This window comes from Salvelinus fontinalis, chromosome 5 (assembly GCF_029448725.1).
Source record: "Salvelinus fontinalis isolate EN_2023a chromosome 5, ASM2944872v1, whole genome shotgun sequence".
NCBI classification, from domain to species: domain Eukaryota; kingdom Metazoa; phylum Chordata; class Actinopteri; order Salmoniformes; family Salmonidae; genus Salvelinus; species Salvelinus fontinalis.
In genome coordinates, this window is record NC_074669.1 from 41,540,527 (window position 1) to 41,562,840 (window position 22,314).

Below are 22,314 nucleotides of genomic sequence, written 5' to 3' on the forward strand. Positions count from 1 at the left end.
TTATATTGGATTTAATGGTGCTCTGTGGGATGTTCAAAGTTTCTGATATTTTTTTATAACCCAACCCTGATCTGTACTTCTCCACAAATTTTTCCCTGACCTGTTTGGAGAGCTCCGTGGTCTGAAAGACTCTGGGGCCTTTCAGAACAGGCATGTATATATGCTGAGATCATGTGATAGATCATGTGACACTTAGATTGCACACAGGTGGACTTTATTTAACTAATTATGTGACTTCTGAAGGTAATTGGTTGCACCAGATCTTATTAAGGGGCTGCATAGCAAAGGGGGTGAATACATATGCACGCACCACTTTTCCGTTTTAAATTTTTATTTTTATTTTTTAAACAAGTAATTTCTTTCATTTCACTTCACCAATTTTGACTATTTTGTGTATGTCCATTACATGAAATCCAAATAAAAATCAATTTAAATTACATGTTGTAATGCAACAAAATAGAAAAAACACCAAAGTGGATGAATACTTTTGCAAGTAAAGATGGTGGATAAACTAAACTAAAGATGGTGGATAAATGAAGAAAATTTACTCAGGTCGTTTACCATTGGAAAATAATAGTCAGTTTCGGTCTACTTAACTGGGCGTCTCTCCCATAGAAACCAATGCAATAGCAGCTGGGTCTAGTCTACTTAGTTCATTGACCTTCATTGAACCAGAAAAAAACAGTGAGTGGGGTGTCTCGCTTCCTCTTCTGTCTCTGGCTAAACTACCACGCCAAGAGGTCCAATCCTTTTGTCAATGTTGCTACAATATTGTACTTATGATAGTGACAATTTGTATCATTATATGCCATCTCTAATCTTCTCTGTCTCTGTCACCAGTGTGTCCTCTGGGTTCGATGGGATCCAGGAGCAGAACATCTGTAATAAGATCATGGCAAAGCTGATCCAGAATTACAGCAGCATATTCAACAACAACCACCAAGATGACGACCATAAAGAAGAGCACTGTGTCTTCAATAGAGATGGAGACAGAGGAGAATACATAGAGGAATCTCTACCCTCTAACATCATCATTGTTAAAGTGAGTTACTGGTATTTTACATGTATTTTAAACACATGTTCATACTGATCTGGGCTGGTTTGGTCTTCCCTATCTATTCCCTATGTGGGCTCTGGCCAAAAGTAGTGCACTATGTAGGGCATAGGGTGCCATTTGGGGAATGTATTTGGGGGGTACATTTTGTTTGCCTGCGAGTGATGTTATACCCGTCTTTGAATTGATTTGGCTTGACGCAGTCTCAGTCACGACTCGTCCAAGGGAACATCTTTGTTTTGATCTTGTTATCGGTCCATATTTAATGAGTCTAGACTACCCTTTGATGTGTCTCTAGCGCTTGAGGAGAAGAGAAAGTTAAGAAGAAAATCACATATAATGGGAATACACATACAGGCACAAGAAGATACATCAAGCTGTAAAACATATTTATTTACCTGCTTTAAGAATCCATTATTTTTGGGTAATTTTCACAAAACTTTAAAGATTTAAAAATATAATTATTTCCCAATTGTCATTCCTGAATTGGGCCTGGGCCCTTAGTGTCAGAAAGGGACAATATTAGTCAGTATAGAAAAGGCTGCTGGTGAGTTTGACCTGTTACAGTATAACCCTAATGCCGTTTTTAACTACAGTACCAGTCAAAAGTTTGGACACACCTACTCATTCAAGGTTTTTTCTTTATTTTTACTATTTTCTACATTGTAGAATAATAGTGAATACATGAAAACTATGAAATAACACATTTGAATCATGTATTAACCAAAAAAGTGTTAAACAAATCAAAATATATTTTAGATTCTTCAAAGTAGCCATCCTTTGCCTTGATGACTGCTTTGCACACTCTTGGCATTCTCTCAACCAGCTTCATCTGGAATGCTTTTCCAACAGTCTTGAAGTAGTTCCCATATATGCTGAGCACTTATTGGCTTCACATGTGCTGAGCACTTGTTTTCCTTCACTCTGCAGTCCAACTCATCCCAAACAATCTCAATTGGGTTGAGGTCGGTTGATTGTGGAGGCCAGGTCAAACCAGATGGGATGGCGTATCACTGCAGAATGCTGTGGTAGCCATGCTGGTTAAGTGTGCCTTGAATTCTAAATAAATCACAGACAGTGTCACCGGCAGAGCACCCCCACACCATCACACCTCCTCCATTCTTCACGGTGGGAACCACACATGTGGAGATAATCCGTTCACCTACTCTGTGTCTCACAAAGACATGGCGGTTGGAACCAAAAATCTCAAATTTGGACTCGTCAGACCAAAGGACAGATTTCCAGCGGTCTAATCCCCCTTGCTCTAATGTCCCTTGCTTGTGTTTCTTGGTCCAAGCAAGTCTCTTCTTCTTATTGGTGTCCTTTAGTAGTGGTTTCTTTGCAGCAATTTGACCATGAAGGCCTGATTCACGCAGACTCCTCTGAAGCATTTATTTGGGCTGCAATCTGAGGTGCAGTTAACTTTAATGAACTGTTCCTCTGCAGCAGAGGTAATTCTGTGTCTTCCTTTCCTGTGGTGGTCCTCATGAGAGCCAGTTTCATCATAGCGCTTGATGATTTTTGCGCCTGCACTTGAAGAAACTTTCAAAGTTCTTGAAATTTTCCAGATTGAGTGACCTTCATGTCTTAAAGTAACGGACTGTTGTTTCTCTTTGCTTATTTGAGCTGTTCTTTCCATAATATGGACTTGGTCTTTTACCAAATAGGGCTATCTTCTGCATATCACCCCTACCTTGTCACAACACAACTGACTGGCTCAAATGCATTAAGAAGGAAATAAATTCCACAAATTAACTTTTAACAAGGCACACCTGTTAATTGAAATGCATTCCAGGTGACTACCTTGTGACTACCTTGACAACGCTGTTATCAAGGCAAAGGGTGGCTACTTTGAAGAATCTCAAATATAATATATTTTGATATGTTTAACACTTTTTAGTTACTATGTAATTCCATATGTGCTATTTCATAGTGTTGATGTCTTCACTATTATTCTACAATGTAGAAAATAGTAAAAATAAATAAAAACCCTTGAATGAGTAGGTATGTCCAAACTTTTCACTGGTACAGTACAAGCGTCTGGTTACTTGACTAACACTGTTACCCCAGACGTACTATACATGACTTCATAAATGCTTTATTTTAAGAGTATGTCTCAAACATACCTTAATTCCATGAAGTAGCACTTTATCATGAGTTCCATTTTGAGTTTCTCAATCACTTTCTACATAAAGGACAAAGTGGTCATTTGGTCAGTCAGCCCTCAAAGGAAGTGCTGAGTGTATTTATCATTGCATGTTGTGTGTGTGGTGGCCTCACGTGAAGATATCTCTAGTTCTGCCAAGTGCTGTAAATGTCTGTAGCAGCCAGGGGCCTCGGGGGGCCTTAGGGGCCTCACAACACCCGAGACCCCAGTTGGCTGCTGACCTGTGGGATATCCCTCTGCCTGACCAGCTCCTATTGGGACCTCCTTACACGCAGGGCTACACCTCCTGAGGCTGCTTTTTGACCATTGACCTCCCATATGTCCCTCATTGCTTTTCTCCGCACGTAGTCATGGTTACAGGTGCTCCTGTCCTCTTACTGTAAGAAAGAGGGGGGTGTGAGTTGACCATGGGGGTGTTTGGGTGGAGGGGTTGGGGTTAGAGTTTAAGGTCAGGCAGCACAGCACATTTGACCTGTCTCATCTGTTCTGGACACTGTTGTGAGGGAGGTAGAACACACTGTTGTGAGGGAGGTAGAACACACTGTTGTGAGGGAGGTAGAACACACTGTTGTGAGGGAGGTAAAACACTGTTGTGAGGGAGGTAAAACACACTGTTGTGTGGGAGGTAGAACACACTGTTGTGAGGGAGGTAGAACACACTGTTGTGAGGGAGGTAGAACACACTGTTGTGTGGGAGGTAGAACACACTGTTGTGTGGGAGGTAGAACACACTGTTGTGTGGGAGGTAGAACACACTGTTGTGTGGGAGGTAGAACACACTGTTGTGTGGGAGGTAGAACACACTGTTGTGTGGGAGGTAGAACACACTGTTGTGTGGGAGGTAGAACACACTGTTGTGTGGGAGGTAGAACACACTGTTGTGTGGGAAGTAGAACACACTGTTGTGTGGGAGGTAGAACACACTGTTGTGTGGGAGGTAGAACACACTGTTGTGTGGGAGGTAGAACACACTGTTGTGTGGGAGGTAGAACACACTGTTGTGTGGGAGGTAGAACACACTGTTGTGTGGGAGGTAGAACACACTGTTGTGAGGGAAGTAGAACAGACTGTTGTGTGGGAGGTAGAACACACACTGCTATGAGACGTGTTAATCACTCTGAGAACTCACCACTGCAAAATCATTGGGAATTTTTTTTTATTATTTTTTTTTTAGCCCCTTTTCTCCCCAATTTTCGTGGTATCCAATCGCTAGTAATTACTATTTTGTCTCATCGCTACAACTCCCGTACGGGCTCGGGAGAGACGAAGGTCGAAAGCCATGCGTCCTCCGAAGCACAACCCAACCAAGCCGCACTGCTTCTTTAACACAGCGCGCCTCCAATCCGGAAGCCAGCCGCACCAGTGTGTCGGAGGAAACACCGTGCACCTGGCCCCCTTGGTTAGCGCGCACTGCGCCCGGCCCGCCACAGGAGTCGCTGGAGCGCGATGAGACAAGGATATCCCTACCGGCCAAACCCTCCCTAACCCGGACGACGCTATGCCAAAATTGTGCGTGGCCACACGGACCTCCCGGTCGCGGCCGGCTGCGACAGAGCCTGGGCGCGAACCCAGAGACTCCGGTGGCGCAGCTAGCACTGCGAATCATTGGGAATTTAAGTCAGAAGACATTTGTACCTTGTCAAATGATTTTCACTCTCCAATTCCAAACCTTGGCCCCAACAGAAATGTTAATCTAAAGTCTGTTCTGGAATGTATAGCTGGCATGATATTTCACACCCTTCGATGAGGCAACGGTGTACCTTCAATAACAAAAGGAATAAAAGCCTACAGTAACTCATGCTGCTTCGCTGGACCTGCCGCTCTATAGTGGTCAATAGGTGGATTGTGTGTGAAACTTATTTTTGTTGTTGTCTTTTTCCCAGGAGGCCAAGGAGACCCCGGTGAATAGGACAGATACTGAGTCACCGAAAACACCCGGAACCACACCAAGCACTCCCACACACACTCTAAAGACACCTATTCCAGTTCCCAGAAAGAAAAAGGTGTGTGTGTGTGTTTTATGTGCCTCTGCCATGGAATACAATGCTTAGGTATCTGTATGAGGGGTACGTGCTGCCTGCCTAGTGCATACTTGTTTTAGTTTGCATGTGTGCACCTGCCATGGAACACAATGTTTAGGTCACAGGAGGTTGGTGGCCCCTTAATTGGGGAGGACGGGCTGGTGGTAATGGCTGGAGCGAAATAAGTGGAATGGTTTGATTGCGTTCCATTGGCTCCGTTCTAGCCATTATTATGAGCCGTCCTCCCCTCAGCAGCCTCCACTGGTTTAGGTATGTGTTTGTGTCAGGATGAGAGTGCAGGCTGTCTCCCTATGCCCAATGTACACATGTAGGATGCTCAGTGTTAACCTGCATGAACTACGTCTCTAAGAAATCCTCAACAGTGTAGAATTCCCCTAACAGAGTACTTTTTACTAAGAATTCCTCAACAATGTAGAATTCCCCTAACAGAGTACTTTTAACTAAGAAATCCCCAACATGGTACTTTGAACACCAACAATGTGGTCACATGACGTAGTCAATTAGACATGGTTTTGAAACGTAAAAATAAACCGATTTCGTCACACCTATACATGCATATGCAAGTTCCTGCATCATATTTTCATAGGGATAGTTTCAGCTGTGATACATGCTACAGCTGTGATACATGTTACAGCTGTGATACATGCTACAGCTGTGATACATGCTACAGCTGTGATACATGTTACAGCTGTGATACATGCTACAGCTGTGATACATGCTACAGCTGTGATACATGCTACAGCTGTGATACATGCTACAGCTGTGATACATGCTACAGCTGTGATACATGTTACAGCTGTGATTGTGATACATGTTACAGCTGTGATACATGTTACAGCTGTGATACATGCTACAGCTGTGATACATGCTACAGCTGTGATACATGCTACAGCTGTGATACATGCTACAGCTGTGATACATGCTACAGCTGTGATACATGTTACAGCTGTGATACATGTTACAGCTGTGATACATGCTACAGCTGTGATACATGCTACAGCTGTGATACATGCTACAGCTGTGATACATGCTACAGCTGTGATACATGCTACAGCTGTGATACATGTTACAGCTGTGATACATGCTACAGCTGTGATACATGCTACAGCTGTGATACATGCTACAGCTGTGATACATGCTACAGCTGTGATACATGCTACAGCTGTGATACATGCTACAGCTGTGATACATGTTACAGCTGTGATACATGCTACAGCTGTGATACATGTTACAGCTGTGATTGTGATACATGCTACAGCTGTGATTGTGATACATGCTACAGCTGTGATACATGCTACAGCTGTGATACATGCTACAGCTGTGATACATGCTACAGCTGTGATACATGCTACAGCTGTGAGACATGCTACAGCTGTGAGACATGCTACAGCTGTGAGACATGCTACAGCTGTGATACATGCTACAGCTGTGATACATGCTACACCTGTGATTGTGATACATGTTACAGCTGTGATACATGCTACAGCTGTGATACATGCTACAGCTGTGATTGTGATACATGTTACAGCTGTGATACATGTTACAGCTGTGATACATGCTACTCCAGGTCAACACGTGAGGATACTACAGATATGGTATCCAATGTAGTATATGTTGAAATGACTGATACACAGTGATCACTCATAGCTGTTTATTGCAGCAGTCATCCTATATTCACAAAGTCATATTGCATTTGAGCAATTGGTCGAATCCCAACCCATAGTTATATTGTTAGTAGCCCATGTATTAATATGCCCCGGCAGTCACATGCACTGTGATGTGACTCGATGCATAAACGACTGTAAGTTATTGACAGAAAAATACGTCATGTTATATGAATGATATGATATGTACTTTGTCACTCCTCTATGTTTCCAGGCTGCATCCAACAGTCCACCAGAGGACACGAAGTCATCAAAAGAACAATCCAATGAAAATCCAATCATAACTCCAAGGAAAAAGAAGGTACAGTGAATAGATATCGACTTGTTCTCTCTGAAAAACATAAACAATGTTTATTTGATTGCCTTAAGATTGCACTATCCTAAAATAGACATGCAATCCTTATAATTGCACCGTAACCATGGCAATACAGACATGTGTTATCGATTATATCTGATATATGGTGGGTTAGCTCTGGTTCAGAGTAGGATTGCTGATCTAGGATCGGATCCCCATCTGTCCATATTGTCTTATTCATTATGAGCTAAAAGGCGAAACTGATCCGAGATCAGCACTCCTACTCTGAGGCTTTGTGGATACGGACTCTGATGCCACAAACTACCTAATGTTGTCAATGTTGTGGCTGTATTTGCATCTCCCCTAAACACACACACACACACACACACACGCCTGTACGCGCGCTGTGCACATGCACAGTTTGATGACTTTGATAAACAATCAGAAATAACAATAGATTTTCTGCTGCATTTAGAAAGTTCAACTTAGATGTGTTTTTGGTTGTTGAGCCAATTAGACCATGTTTAATGAGTCTAGACTACCCTTTGATGTGTCTCAAGTGCTTGAGGAGAAGAGAAAGTTGAGGAGAAGAAAATCACATATAATGGGAATACACATACAGGCACAAGAAGATACATCAAGCTGTAAAATATATTTATTTACCTGCTTTAAGAATCCATTATTGTTTGGGAATTTTCACAAAACTTTAAGGATTTAAAAATATTATTATTTCAAGTTTATCTTTAAAAAAACAAATACAAAGTTATTTCAGAATATTTAGGCAAGTTAGCTGGCTAACTCATTGATCCTGCTTTGTATTAAACCCATCAAGGGTCAGTCGTGGGCAAGGCGCCCCCCCCCCCCCCACCACCAGGCGGGCAAAACATTTTAGTGGGGCCCCCTCCTGACGGTGGATAGAAAAACGTACATCTGAAAGTACATTTCCTACTCATTTTGCCATGGGGTGTAGAGAGATGTTGCCGTTTTAAAGCAAGTGTTCTGCAGTTGTAATCATTTTGCCATGACTTGTGATGTGAGAGTGACTAACAAAATCAATGGAGACTCTGTGTCCACGGTTGGTATTAAGCCATGATTACTACAAGTTTAGATAACTGACTAGACTAACTTAACAATCTAAAAATTGTTAACTGATTAAGTGACAGTCAGTGACTGACAAAACAAGAGAAAAACTGCTGATCCACAACCAAATTTCAAACTTGCCCCTTGTGTATTTTAACTCCTAACAGTAAGTTGAGACCCCGACTCATATTTGTAAAGGTCGGGTCCCTAAGCGAACGCTTATGCCTGGAGCCGGCCCTGATCGTGGGCTTCTGATAGTGATGGCTCTGATCAAGCCACTCGCTCACATGACTTGATTTGATAAGGTAAATCAATGAGAGGAAGCCAGATGAGCCACAACACAACAACAATCAAGCTAATTCACAATGACACACAGGAGCTACGCAGGCTATATGCCCTCCTGCCCTCCCTGTGGCATTATGATGCAGACAGCCCAATAGCCTTCACCAACCGGCTTCCGTTCTTAGATATTTCATAAAGTTGTAACCCTTGACTTAGAATGGAATTAAATTCAAATTCTATTGTTGTGACTCATAGACCTACATACACTAGCTGAATGTATTGTTTGTCTAAGGCTATAAAAGAATTATCAGAGTTAGCCCATAGGATATTCTTTCATATCCAGACAGAAGCCAGAGAAGAGATTAAGAAATGCTGATTGAGCTAACAATGGGATTAGCGTAGCATGGTGTGAAAAATAAGACAAGTTATTTCTGACGAGGGACGTTTTTTGTTGGCGTATCCCTGGCAGAGTCCCCAGGACTCATGTTGCTCAGTTGGTTGAGCATGGCACTTGCAACGCCAGGGTAGTGGGTTCGATTCCCACGGGGGACCTGTATGAAAAAAGAATGAAAATGTATGCACGCACGTAAGTTGCTCTGGATAAGAGCATCTGCTAAATGACTAAAATGACATGTTAAATGAGCCAGTAAAATCCCTGTGCATTGGGCTCATATTTAGCATCGCTAGCAGGATCTAATCTAGCGTACTACATTGTTGTTGCTCCTTGATAATATTGTTGTTGACAAACACGTTGGTTTTGTTTGCTTGTTCATTAGATTTTGAGCCATTTCGGTGACGTTAGCTTTGATAGCGTTCCAGGAAATGTTAGATCGCCAGTTGACCTTTGAAATAATATGGCCCTAGATAAAACAAACTTGTTAATATCAATTGTAATTCAAATGATAGCAGTAAATATAACAATTCAATGGCATTTAGAATGGCGGGAACTCCCCTTTAGTTTCATGTTGATGGAAAATGAAGGGAATTTACCTTTCATTTAATGTTGATGCAGTCACATAAAGCACATGACTTCCCACTACATAATAAATATAGTCATATCCTGTAATTCACCATGGGGTTCCTTTTATAAACGGCTTTCTTATAAATGATCAGTTTTAGTTACAGTTTTGTAGACATATACGGTATACTGTAATTGAATCTGCAGCCTAATAAAATCAATGCATGCTTATCTGGGATATTTACCCATGATGGCCTTGGATGACGGTCTTGTTTAAATATATAACCTAACAAAGATATGGCGTGTAGATAAGTTAGCTAGCTGGCTTGCTACTGGTCATTTTACTTTATGGTGGGAGGGGGAACTATAGTTGAAAAGCCATTGGTACGGCTATTCCGCTGAGAGTCATTCAGATGTAGGTATTGTGCAGTAAGCACACACTCACACACACATTTGGGGCCTTAGTGTGACACTGTAGTTTGGCATGTCTATATAAATCTGTCGTGTGCAACTGAGAGGGGCTGTGACATATGGAATCGATGAATCGAATCTTAGCGTTTCCATTTTGCATAAATTCGTCTCAGTTTATATGTATTTATGTCTCCGTAGAGCCTGGCTGTAAACTCAGCTTATCTGTCGAAGGCTCTGGTCTAGTGTTGGGAAACGTGAGATGAGTAATTGCCACCATCGGTCAGAGGGCCCTAAATATGTTTATGATGTAGTATATCTGAACCTGTTCACCTGTTGTTGTATGTACCACGTTACCCAACACAGTGAACACTCCTGTAGTGAGTTCAAGTGACTTTCCCCATTTTAGCTGGGACTAAAAAAAAGTCCATGGTGACATTATCATTCAACTGCTGTAGTCTATTTTGCTTGTGCTCTTATTTATATTTACATTTCAAAACGTAAGCAAACATTCTGTTGTTATGGTAACAGCGGTATTGGAATTTTAATGTCACTCCTTTTCCGGTATTTATGTGAAAGCCTTTTTGCTGCTATAAATAATAGCTTGTGTTTTTGGATCATTGTGTTGTGATGAGAGTCTCAGCCAAGTGGGTGTTGTTCTTCACAAGGCCTACAACACATTAACAGGTATGTCTCTCATTCCAACAAAAGAGGTTAGACAACTGGTCTGTCAACACCGCTGCCTCTGCCTCTACAACTAAAGGTAGTTTTGGTGATTTAAAAGGCATGTTTTCACAGGTGGTTGTGCGTGACTCCAGAACGGAGGGTACCTCGTCAAATCACAGATTGTTGTTATTTCTTTTGCAGCATTTGGTGTGTTTTGGATTTTTGATCCAACTTGTAATTGTTAAGCCATTGTTTTCAAATGAGGTCACCTCCTCTTTGGTCAATTGGACAATAATAAACTGTTTAGCCTAAAAAGTCTGTCATTAACACATTGTCGTACTGCCAGTTTGTCTTTCTTGGTGACAGAATGGCGTTTATTTACTCATAGTTCTCCTGATCAGCCACTTCCTGACGTCACCAGTGTTGGGGTCATTTGAAAAAAATAAGTAATATATTCACTGTTACTCGTTACTTCTTTCAACAATAACAAATTACTTATTACTCCCTGGGAAAAGTAATTAGTTACACGAGGAGGTGTGTTATATGGCCAATATACCACGGCTAAGGGCTGTTCTTAAGCATGATGCAACGTGGAGTGCCTGGATACAGCCCTTAGCCGTGGTATATTGGCCATATACCACAAACCTTCGAGGTGCCTTATTGCTATTATAAACTGGTTACCAACGTAATTAGAGCAGTAAAAATAAATGATGTCAGCCAATCAGCATTCAGTGCTCGAACCACTCACTTTATAATACTCGATATATTGCTTTTGCATTACACCTCAAAACGTTGTGCATCCTCACTCAGTGTAAACAATGTCAACGTTACGTTGTATACATAAAAATCAATCCTTGGTTGAGGTAGGCCTACAGTCATCTTCAGCAGCACTGGTCAGGTCTCAAGGGGTCTTTCGCAATGAGTTGTGTGTTGGTCGTGTTGCCTTTGCAGGTGCTTTAAGAGATTGGAAGTTGTGTTTCTAGTAGTGGAGGGGTCAATACCCCCCCTCACCCTCTGGCGTTCTGGATGCACCGCCCCCCACATTAAGCCAAAAACATCACTTAACTCCTGACATCTGTTGTTGAAGTGCAACATCTAGTCCCTTAGGCTTAGAAGCTTTTCAAACTGTTCTGTAACGGAAAAACATCAACTACTAGACCTTTTCCATGGCTCTCCTAGTAACAGAAAAAAACAACGAATCCAGCCCTGACTGGATGTTCCATTGATAAATGTGGCTCACTGATAAAGTGCTTCCATTACTCATCATTAAATGCTTTAGCATTGGCTTTTGTCCAGAGCCAAACCCTGTGGGGATTGGTTATTGTGCCTTTGATCAATAGTTGAGCTGTAGGCTTCAGACCCATTAGGCTTACGACACAGTGGACTGCTAACATCTGAATAACTTCACGTTTCTCATTCACACTTTTCTCTTACCCCCAAATACACACCTCTCAGTTATATGCATTAGATGTAGCTAGCGCACCTTTGTAGAACTGAAACAGTATAGCCTAGTGGTGCACACACCGTCGACATGAAGAAAGGTCGGCGTGACATAGCAGTGGTACGGATGAGGTGCTTTAGGTACACCGTAGATACGACAGGCTACCGCCAGCTATACCCCCTAGGAGTCAGCACGGTAAGAGAAAGAGGAGTTTAACCCTTTTCATTTCCACAGGGTCGTATTCACTAGGCATGAAACAGAAGCAAACAGGCCAAATGGGTACTTACTATCTAAACCTTTCCAATAAGCGATTTGCATTGAACACCAAATGTTTTGAAATGTTTTGTTTTGTTATGGTGTGCCCAAATGAATACAACCCAGTTTAAGGCTAACCTTCCCCCTTCATTTGTTCTTTTATTAGCCAACCTCCATGTCTCTACTGTACATAGCCTATCCTCCAATGCATGTTTTATTCTGTAGTAACCCGACTAAAGGTCAGCACAGCTGATCTGATTGCCCCTGTGACAGTATGCTGAGGCAGGTATCGTTTACATCTCTGGCTTTACACACGGGGCTCTGGTATTACAGGGAATCCACCCGCCTCACCCATCCTTCATTCTCCTTGTCTCTTTCCACAGGTGAGGAAAGTAAAGCGCGAGACAGCGACGGTGCTCCGAGCTGTGCCCCTTCCCAGTCTCTCTCCTGGGCTGCCCTCTGTGAGGCCCCTGGTCCTTCCCGTTCCCCTGGCTCCGGAGGCGAGGAGCCCCAGCCCTGAGAGGATGGAGCTGACCCCACCGGGGGCCCCACAGGACCCTCAGGGACCAGCCACGGACGCCTGGGACGTCAGCGCAGTCAAGACCATGGAGGTCCTGAACAGGTCAGTGTGTAGTGTAGTAACAGACAGTTATTTTGGGGCCGTATGGTGGAAAGTTACAAATAGGTAGTCTTTAACAGGTTAGTAATTCATGATGTTTGTATTCATTCAGGAGCACAATAGGATGTCTGAGATTTAAAAAATTCCACGAATGTGAAATCTTATTAAGAGAGTGGGGTGAGGCACATTGTCAATGGAAAGAGGTTATATTAGGTAGCTGATTATTTTTATTAAATGCATAATAAAATGCTACGAATGCAGAAAAAGTGCAGAAAAATGTATGTAAAACGCTTATTCTTTTATAATAAAACAAACTCTTTAGTATTTTTACCTCTGTGTTCCAGTGCATATGGTATTGGTGGTTCAGTAGTCCATGTAGCACCTCTTCCCTGAATAATTAAAGTTTGCCTCATAGCAGAGAAGAAACACAGCTTGCAGGTCCTGGTTGTCAGCCAAGACTTCTGAAGTATAGCCTAGTTTGCTAACACAGCTTGCAGGTCCTGGTTGTCAGCCAAGACTTCTGAAGTATAGCCTAGTTTGCTAACACAGCTTGCAGGTCCTGGTTGTCAGCCAAGACATCGGAAGTATAGCCTAGTTTGCTAACACAGCTTGCAGGTCCTGGTTGTCAGCCAAGACATCGGAAGTATAGCCTAGTTTGCTAACACAGCTTTTATGATTTTATGGGAGTCACTTAAAGTATATCAATCTATCTGCAACGATCTTAAAAACAGACTTTTATGATTATCATTTGTGGGGGTCATAGGTTATATGATAACTAAGCACAAACATTATAGTAAACATTGAGTTACATGTTATTACAATACATACATGCACTATTACATCAAATGTTGGATGTCTGACAATTTTCTCCAGCTCAATGAGAAGAAATCCGATGTTATTTTATTTGGCCCCCGCCTTGCTGGAACCCAGATTCTAGCAATCATGTTTAAGGCTTGGTTTAGCCCCGTCCTATATCTCTGATCTTTTATCTCACTACGAGCCGGGACGTAGCCTGAGATCCTCATTCCAAAGTCTAGGTTGAAAACGAAAGGAGACCAAACATTTTCCAAGGGCCCCTAGACTTTGGAAGGGTCTGTCGGAGGAGATCAAACTTGCAGATTCAGTGCCTCTTTTTAAATCCCTACTGAAGACACAATTTTGAAAAAGATGCTTTTAATGTATGATTTGAATGTGTGATTCAAATTAGCTGTCTTGTTTTGTTCTCCTTCCTCCTGTCTTTGTTTATTTTTTAGTACTTTTATGATGAGAAACACTTTGTTACTTGTATTGAAAGAGCTATAGAAATGGTTATTATTATTTTCAGTATGTAATAGTACAGTATGAGTTGAGTTTAGAGGTACATACCAGTAACCCTGTGTAATAACACAGTACGAGAGACTAGTTGTAAATATCTTAAATCAAATCAAATCAAATTTTATTTGTCACATACACATGGTTAGCAGATGTTAATGTGAGTGTAGCGAAATGCTTGTGCTTCTAGTTCTGACAATGCAGTAATAACCAACGAGTAATCTAACCTAACAATTTCACAACAACTACCTTATACACACAAGTGTAAAGGAATGAAGAATATGTACATACAAATATATGAATGAGTGATGGTACAGAACGGCATAGGCAAGATGCAGTAGATGATATAGAGTACAGTATATACATATGAGATGAGTAATGTAGGGTGAGACGTTCCCATCATTGTAGGGTGATTGTGCGGAACTCAGAACAGCCAGCTGCCATTTGGGATCTAAAAAGTCGGGAGCCGATCTTGGTCGCAAGGCTCCTGTGGCATCCCAATGGCATCTAAACATATTTATTATAAGTTGGCTGAAACTGGACCCTGTCTGGATCAAGTGTCCCCAGTCTGGGAATAGCATGTCTGCAAAATAACGTGTACAGCTGTGTTGGTTGGTTGTTGAGGCCTCCTTAGGGTTGATGTTAGCATTAGTCTAGCGCTATCGCTAGCTAGCACACCCAGTGTTCAGTTGCTCGTAAACAAGATAGCCTTGTCCTCAGTGCATGGCATGCAGTCACTATGATGTAAGATTTAAGATGGAGCTTTTGTCTGTGGAGGGCTTAGTCAATCAATCAATCAAACAATAAGCTTCCTGCAGGTAGTTGTTAATGTAAAAGACAAAATATTGGCCTGGTCATATTGGGCATGCATAAAATCAAGTTTGTTTAATTAGGTATTGCTTATTTAACCTTTATTTAACTAGGCAAGTCAGTTAAGAACAAATTCTTATTTACAATGACGGCCACACCCTACCCCAGCCACACCCTAACCTGGACTACGCTGGGACAATTGTTCGCCCCCCTATGGGACTCCCATTCACGGCTGTTTGTGATACAGCCTGGAATCGAACCAGGGTCTGTAGTGATGCCTTCAACACTGAGATGCAGTGCTTTAGACCGCTGCGCCACTCGGGATCCCAAATATATATTTATTCAATGTTTATTCACAATTAATAAATGGCTCAGTGGAAAGTGGCAACTGCTGAATACAGGCCTCATGTTGTGTGGTGTTACTTGGAAGAGGACCTCTGACACAGGGCTTGTAAGAAATAAATATTCTCACTAGATATTCAATACTAAGTATCAGCTAGGAAAAGGAAAGCAGAGCTCATCTCGCAGGAGCAAATAGAACATGTTTGCTAAGCAAACTAAATAGTATGAACAAGGTAACGTATGCTAAACTGAACCGATACGAGGCTGTGTTATGTTACAGCTTGTGTAGTACAGCTCTCTAGTAGTTGATCTGGACACAAGCACACGTGTGCATGCACGCAAACACACGCAAATACAGTATAAATGCATATGTGGAAGTTGTGGACTTTGCAGTATTTGTTGTATCTTTTACTGCCTTTAAATAGATAAGATAACAGCGTCTAAAAAATATCTTCAGGTAAAGCCTGAAACTGTCTTTGAAAACATGCATTAGGAGTGCCTGGCCATACCCCAATACTCCGTAATAGAAGAAGTGTATATACAGTTGAAGTCGGAAGTTTACATACACCTTAGCCAAATACATTTAAACTCAGTTTTTCACAATTCCTGACTTTTAATCCTAGTAGAAATTCTCTGTCTTAGGTTAGTTAGGATCACCACTTTATTTTAATGTGAAATGTCAGAATAATAGTATAGAAAATTATTTATTTAAACTTTTATCTCTTTCATCACATTCCCAGTTGGTCAGAAGTTTACATACACTCAACTAGTATTTGGTAGCATTGCCTTTAAATTGTTAAACTTGGGTCAAATGTTTCGGGTAGCCTTCCACAAGCTTCCCACAATAACTTGGGTCAGGTTTGTAAGGCCTCCTTGCTTGCACACTCTTTTTCAGTTCTGCCCACAAATTTTCTATAGGATTGAGGTCAGGGCTTTGTGATGGCCACTCCAATACCTTGACTTTGTTGTCCTTAAGCCATTTTGCCACAACTTTGGAAGTATGCTTGGGGTCATTTTTTGTTGTCATCCACAGTATGCTTGGGGTCATCCACAGGTACACCAAGCTTTAACTTCCTGACTGATGTCTTGAGATGTTGCTTCAATAAATCCACATTCTTTTCCTGCCTCATGATACCATCTATTTTGTGAAGTGCACCAGTCCCTCTTGCAGCAAAGCACCCCCACAACATGATGCTGCCACCCCCGTGCTTCACGGTTGGGATGGTGTTCTTTGGCTTGCAAGCATCCCCCTTTTTCCTCCAAACTTAACGATGGTCATTATGGCCAAACAGTTTTATTTTTGTTTCATCAGACCAGAGGACATTTCTCCAAAAAGTACGATTGTAAACTGTAGTCTGGCTTTTTTATGGCGGTTTTGGAGCAGTGGCTTCTTTCTTGCTGAGCGGCCTTTCAGGTTATGTCAATATAGGACTCGTTTTACTGTGGATATAGATACTTTTGCACCTGTTTCCTCCAGCATCTTCACAAGGTCCTTTGCCGTTGTTCTGGGATTGATTTGCATTTTTCGCACCAAAGTATGTTCATCTCTAGGAGACAGAGCGCGTCTCCTTCCTGAGCGGTATGACGGCTGCATGGTCCCATGGTGTTTATACTTGCTTGCAATTGTTTGTACAGATGAACGTGGTACCTTCAGGCATTTGGGGAAAAAATTCTGAGGTCTTGGCTGATTTCTTTTCATTTTCCCATGATGTCAAGCAAAGAGGCACTGAGTTTGAAGGTAGGCCTTGAAATACATCCACAGGTACACCTCCAATTGACTCAAATTATGTAAATTTGCTTATCAGAAGCTTCTAAAGCCATGATATCATTTTCTGGAATTTTTCAAGCTGTTTAAAGGCACAGTCAACTTAATGTATGTAAACTTCTGACCCACTGGAATTGTGATACAGTGAATTATATGTGAAATAATCTGTCTGTAAACAATTGTTGGAAAAATTACTTGTGTCATGCATAAAGTAGATGTCCTAACCGACTTGCCAAAACTATAGTTTATTAACAAGACATTTGTGGAGTGGTTGAAAAACGAGTTTTAATGACTCTAACCTAAGTGTATGTAAACTTCCGACTTCAACTGTACAGTGTATATTTTTTTTAATCAACAAGACACAACCTTAGTAAAATGTTTGACAGATAATCTATGACAAATCAACACTTCCTTTTTAGGTTGTAAAATGGGACTTTCTAGAGGGCTTTTTTACTATAATTATTTATTATTATTTCAATGTTATTGTTAAAGGACAGTAGTTGCTATATTATTTTGTTACTAAGTATTGTTTGTTTTAGTTCATTTTCATCTGGACACTCTTCAAAATGACATTGTGCATCTAAAGAGATTTCCATCTAAATAAATGTCAAATAAATATCATTACCTAATTATCCCTAGCAACAGGTGCTTTCCCATTGAGTGGCTACAGCTTTCCTCGCCATGCACTTCATAGGGACAGTAAATCTATCGGAGGATCTTTCCGACACCTTAAAAATACCCTAGTCTGGGGTATCGGATGGCCGATTTGGGGATCGGGTGACAGGGAGACCCTCGTAGCCTTCATAAGCAACCCTGTCTCTTGTTGGGATGCTAATAGGCTAGTAGCTATGCTAATAGCTGACTGGTACAGTGTTGGATTGCGGCAGTCACATGATGTGATGGACCTTTTAGCTGAAGTTCAGCAGACTGGTATAGCTAGCGAAGGATTGCCAGACCTATTTGGAAACGCATACTTCACTGCCTGGGAACCCAAAGCCTACTAGTTGCCTCATGTTTTCAGTGGAGTATAGGATGGCTAACATTGAGCATAAACTATGTACAAATACTAGAACTGTATATAAATATATGTGAAAATTAAGCTGCCCTTACTTTCCATAGGTATGTGTCAGGCTAGTATCTGTGTCAGTACAGCATCCAGCACTAAGCAGGAACAAACTGAATCAAACTGGATTTCAACTGAGAGATGGGTAGAATGCTAGTGGAGTTGAACTGCATTTTGTTCAATCTTGAACTGTGAGAACTAGGCCACTGGAAGATACGTACTTAGGTTATCAGTTGAGATTTCTCTGGGGTCAAATTGTAACCCCTGGGCTAGGATATCCCCTACTGGCCCCTCCTCTACTTCTCTGTCCCCTTTCTACTTCTGTTTTTCATCCTTCTATGCTAGTCTTTATCAGATCTCCCCTTATAAAACAACTACAATTACACATTTTCCATCAATTGTTTCAAATGATTCATCTGCACTTCACTGTGCTACGTTTTCCTCATGTCAACTTAGATGGTCGGCATATAAGCCGGTTTTGAGCCATGAATAAGGGCTTCGCTTTACATGTCGGCCTCTCACCGGTTTGGAAAATACCAGTTTGCTGGTGGCACTGCTATGCAAACTCCACATGTTCATGTTTAACATTGAACCTGCCTGCATTTCTACAAACCGGTCCCAGATCTCATTGAGAGTAGACTACAGTGGGTTTCCTAGGATACTGCAGAGTTATTGCATCATCAGAGATCAACTCATTGTAACACTGGGAGACTGTGAAGAAATGTTTGCCCACTGTCTGTGCACAGTTTAGAGATTGATCCTGTCTAGCAACCGGGATGGATGCTTCATCATTACAAAGGCTCCTATCAATTCATCCTCATGTCTCAAATAAGAAGCACAAGACAGCATAGTAAAGGCTTGTGAACCCCCCTGCCCCCAGTTGGCTCTGGGATTCAAAAGAAGCTACCTTTCAGTTACTGGCCCAATGCTCTTAACTGCTAGGCTACTTGCCACATCACGTAGGCACTCATAGGGTCTCTTCTAGATACAGGCTACATGCCACATCACGTAGGCACTCATAGGGTCTCTTCTAGATACAGGCTACATGCCACATCACGTAGGCACTCATAGGGTCTCTTCTAGATACAGGCTACTTGCCACATCACGTAGGCACTCATAGGGTCTCTTCTAGATACAGGCTACATGCCACATCACATAGGCACTCATAGGGTCTCTTCTAGATACAGGCTACTTGCCACATCACATAGGCACTCATAGGGTCTCTTCTAGATACAGGCTACTTGCCACATCACGTAGGCACTCATAGGGTCTCTTCTAGATACAGGCTACTTGCCACATCACATAGGCACTCATAGGGTCTCTTCTAGATACAGGCTACTTGCCACATCACGTAGGCACTCATAGGGTCTCTTCTAGATACAGGCTACTTGCCACATCACGTAGGCACTCATAGGGTCTCTTCTAGATACAGGCTACTTGCCACATCACATAGGCACTCATAGGGTCTCTTCTAGATACAGGCTACTTGCCACATCACATAGGCACTCATAGGGTCTCTTCTAGATACAGGCTACTTGCCACATCACATAGGCACTCATAGGGTCTCTTCTAGATACAGGCTACTTGCCACATCACATAGGCACTCATAGGGTCTCTTCTAGATACAGGCTACTTGCCACATCACGTAGGCACTCATAGGGTCTCTTCTAGATACAGGCTACTTGCCACATCACATAGGCACTCATAGGGTCTCTTCTAGATACAGGCTACTTGCCACATCACATAGGCACTCATAGGGTCTCTTCTAGATACAGGCTACTTGCCACATCACATAGGCACTCATAGGGTCTCTTCTAGATACAGGCTACATGCCACATCACGTAGGCACTCATAGGGTCTCTTCTAGATACAGGCTACATGCCACATCACGTAGGCACTCATAGGGTCTCTTCTAGATACAGGCTACATGCCACATCACGTAGGCACTCATAGGGTCTCTTCTAGATACAGGCTACATGCCACATCACGTAGGCACTCATAGGGTCTCTTCTAGATACAGGCTACATGCCACATCACGTAGGCACTCATAGGGTCTCTTCTAGATACAGGCTACTTGCCACATCACGTAGGCACTCATAGGGTCTCTTCTAGATACAGGCTACTTGCCACATCACATAGGCACTCATAGGGTCTCTTCTAGATACAGGCTACTTGCCACATCACATAGGCGCTCATAGGGTCTCTTCTAGATACAGGCTACTTGCCACATCACGTAGGCGCTCATAGGGTCTCTTCTAGATACAGGCTACTTGCCACATCACATAGGCACTCATAGGGTCTCTTCTAGATACAGGCTACATGCCACATCACGTAGGCACTCATAGGGTCTCTTCTAGATACAGGCTACATGCCACATCACGTAGGCACTCATAGGGTCTCTTCTAGATACAGGCTACATGCCACATCACGTAGGCACTCATAGGGTCTCTTCTAGATACAGGCTACATGCCACATCACGTAGGCACTCATAGGGTCTCTTCTAGATACAGGCTACTTGCCACATCACATAGGCACTCATAGGGTCTCTTCTAGATACAGGCTACTTGCCACATCACATAGGCACTCATAGGGTCTCTTCTAGATACAGGCTACTTGCCACATCACATAGGCACTCATAGGGTCTCTTCTAGATACAGGCTACTTGCCACATCACGTAGGCACTCATAGGGTCTCTTCTAGATACAGGCTACTTGCCACATCACATAGGCACTCATAGGGTCTCTTCTAGATACAGGCTACTTGCCACATCACATAGGAACTCATAGGGTCTCTTCTAGATACAGGCTACTTGCCACATCACGTAGGCACTCATAGGGTCTCTTCTAGATACAGGCTACTTGCCACATCACGTAGGCACTCATAGGGTCTCTTCTAGATACAGGCTACTTGCCACATCACGTAGGCACTCATAGGGTCTCTTCTAGATACAGGCTACTTGCCACATCACGTAGGCACTCATAGGGTCTCTTCTAGATACAGGCTACTTGCCACATCACGTAGGCACTCATAGGGTCTCTTCTAGATACAGGCTACTTGCCACATCACATAGGCACTCATAGGGTCTCTTCTAGATACAGGCTACTTGCCACATCACATAGGCACTCATAGGGTCTCTTCTAGATACAGGCTACTTGCCACATCACGTAGGCACTCATAGGGTCTCTTCTAGATACAGGCTACTTGCCACATCACGTAGGCACTCATAGGGTCTCTTCTAGATACAGGCTACTTGCCACATCACGTAGGCACTCATAGGGTCTCTTCTAGATACAGGCTACTTGCCACATCACATAGGCACTCATAGGGTCTCTTCTAGATACAGGCTACTTGCCACATCACATAGGCACTCATAGGGTCTCTTCTAGATACAGGCTACTTGCCACATCACATAGGCACTCATAGGGTCTCTTCTAGATACAGGCTACTTGCCACATCACGTAGGCACTCATAGGGTCTCTTCTAGATACAGGCTACTTGCCACATCACGTAGGCACTCATAGGGTCTCTTCTAGATACAGGCTACATGCCACATCACATAGGCACTCATAGGGTCTCTTCTAGATACAGGCTACTTGCCACATCACGTAGGCACTCATAGGGTCTCTTCTAGATACAGGCTACATGCCACATCACATAGGCACTCATAGGGTCTCTTCTAGATACAGGCTACTTGCCACATCACATAGGCACTCATAGGGTCTCTTCTAGATACAGGCTACTTGCCACATCACGTAGGCACTCATAGGGTCTCTTCTAGATACAGGCTACTTGCCACATCACGTAGGCACTCATAGGGTCTCTTCTAGATACAGGCTACTTGCCACATCACGTAGGCACTCATAGGGTCTCTTCTAGATACAGGCTACATGCCACATCACATAGGCACTCATAGGGTCTCTTCTAGATACAGGCTACTTGCCACATCACGTAGGCACTCATAGGGTCTCTTCTAGATACAGGCTACTTGCCACATCACATAGGCACTCATAGGGTCTCTTCTAGATACAGGCTACTTGCCACATCACATAGGCACTCATAGGGTCTCTTCTAGATACAGGCTACATGCCACAT

General features: G+C 42.6%; 1 protein-coding gene across 1 annotated transcript in view; it reads left to right on the top strand.

Annotated features, from left to right (window-relative positions):
* Positions 1 to 22,314, top strand: part of fam13a (family with sequence similarity 13 member A) — a gene marked incomplete at its 5' end in the record, with an annotated part of 79,771 nt that overhangs the window by 17,953 nt on the left and 39,504 nt on the right. The window contains 4 exon segments of the mRNA XM_055923430.1: positions 841 to 1,042; positions 5,105 to 5,224; positions 7,142 to 7,228; positions 12,696 to 12,934. Coding sequence (XP_055779405.1) covers positions 841 to 1,042; positions 5,105 to 5,224; positions 7,142 to 7,228; positions 12,696 to 12,934 — 648 coding nt within the window.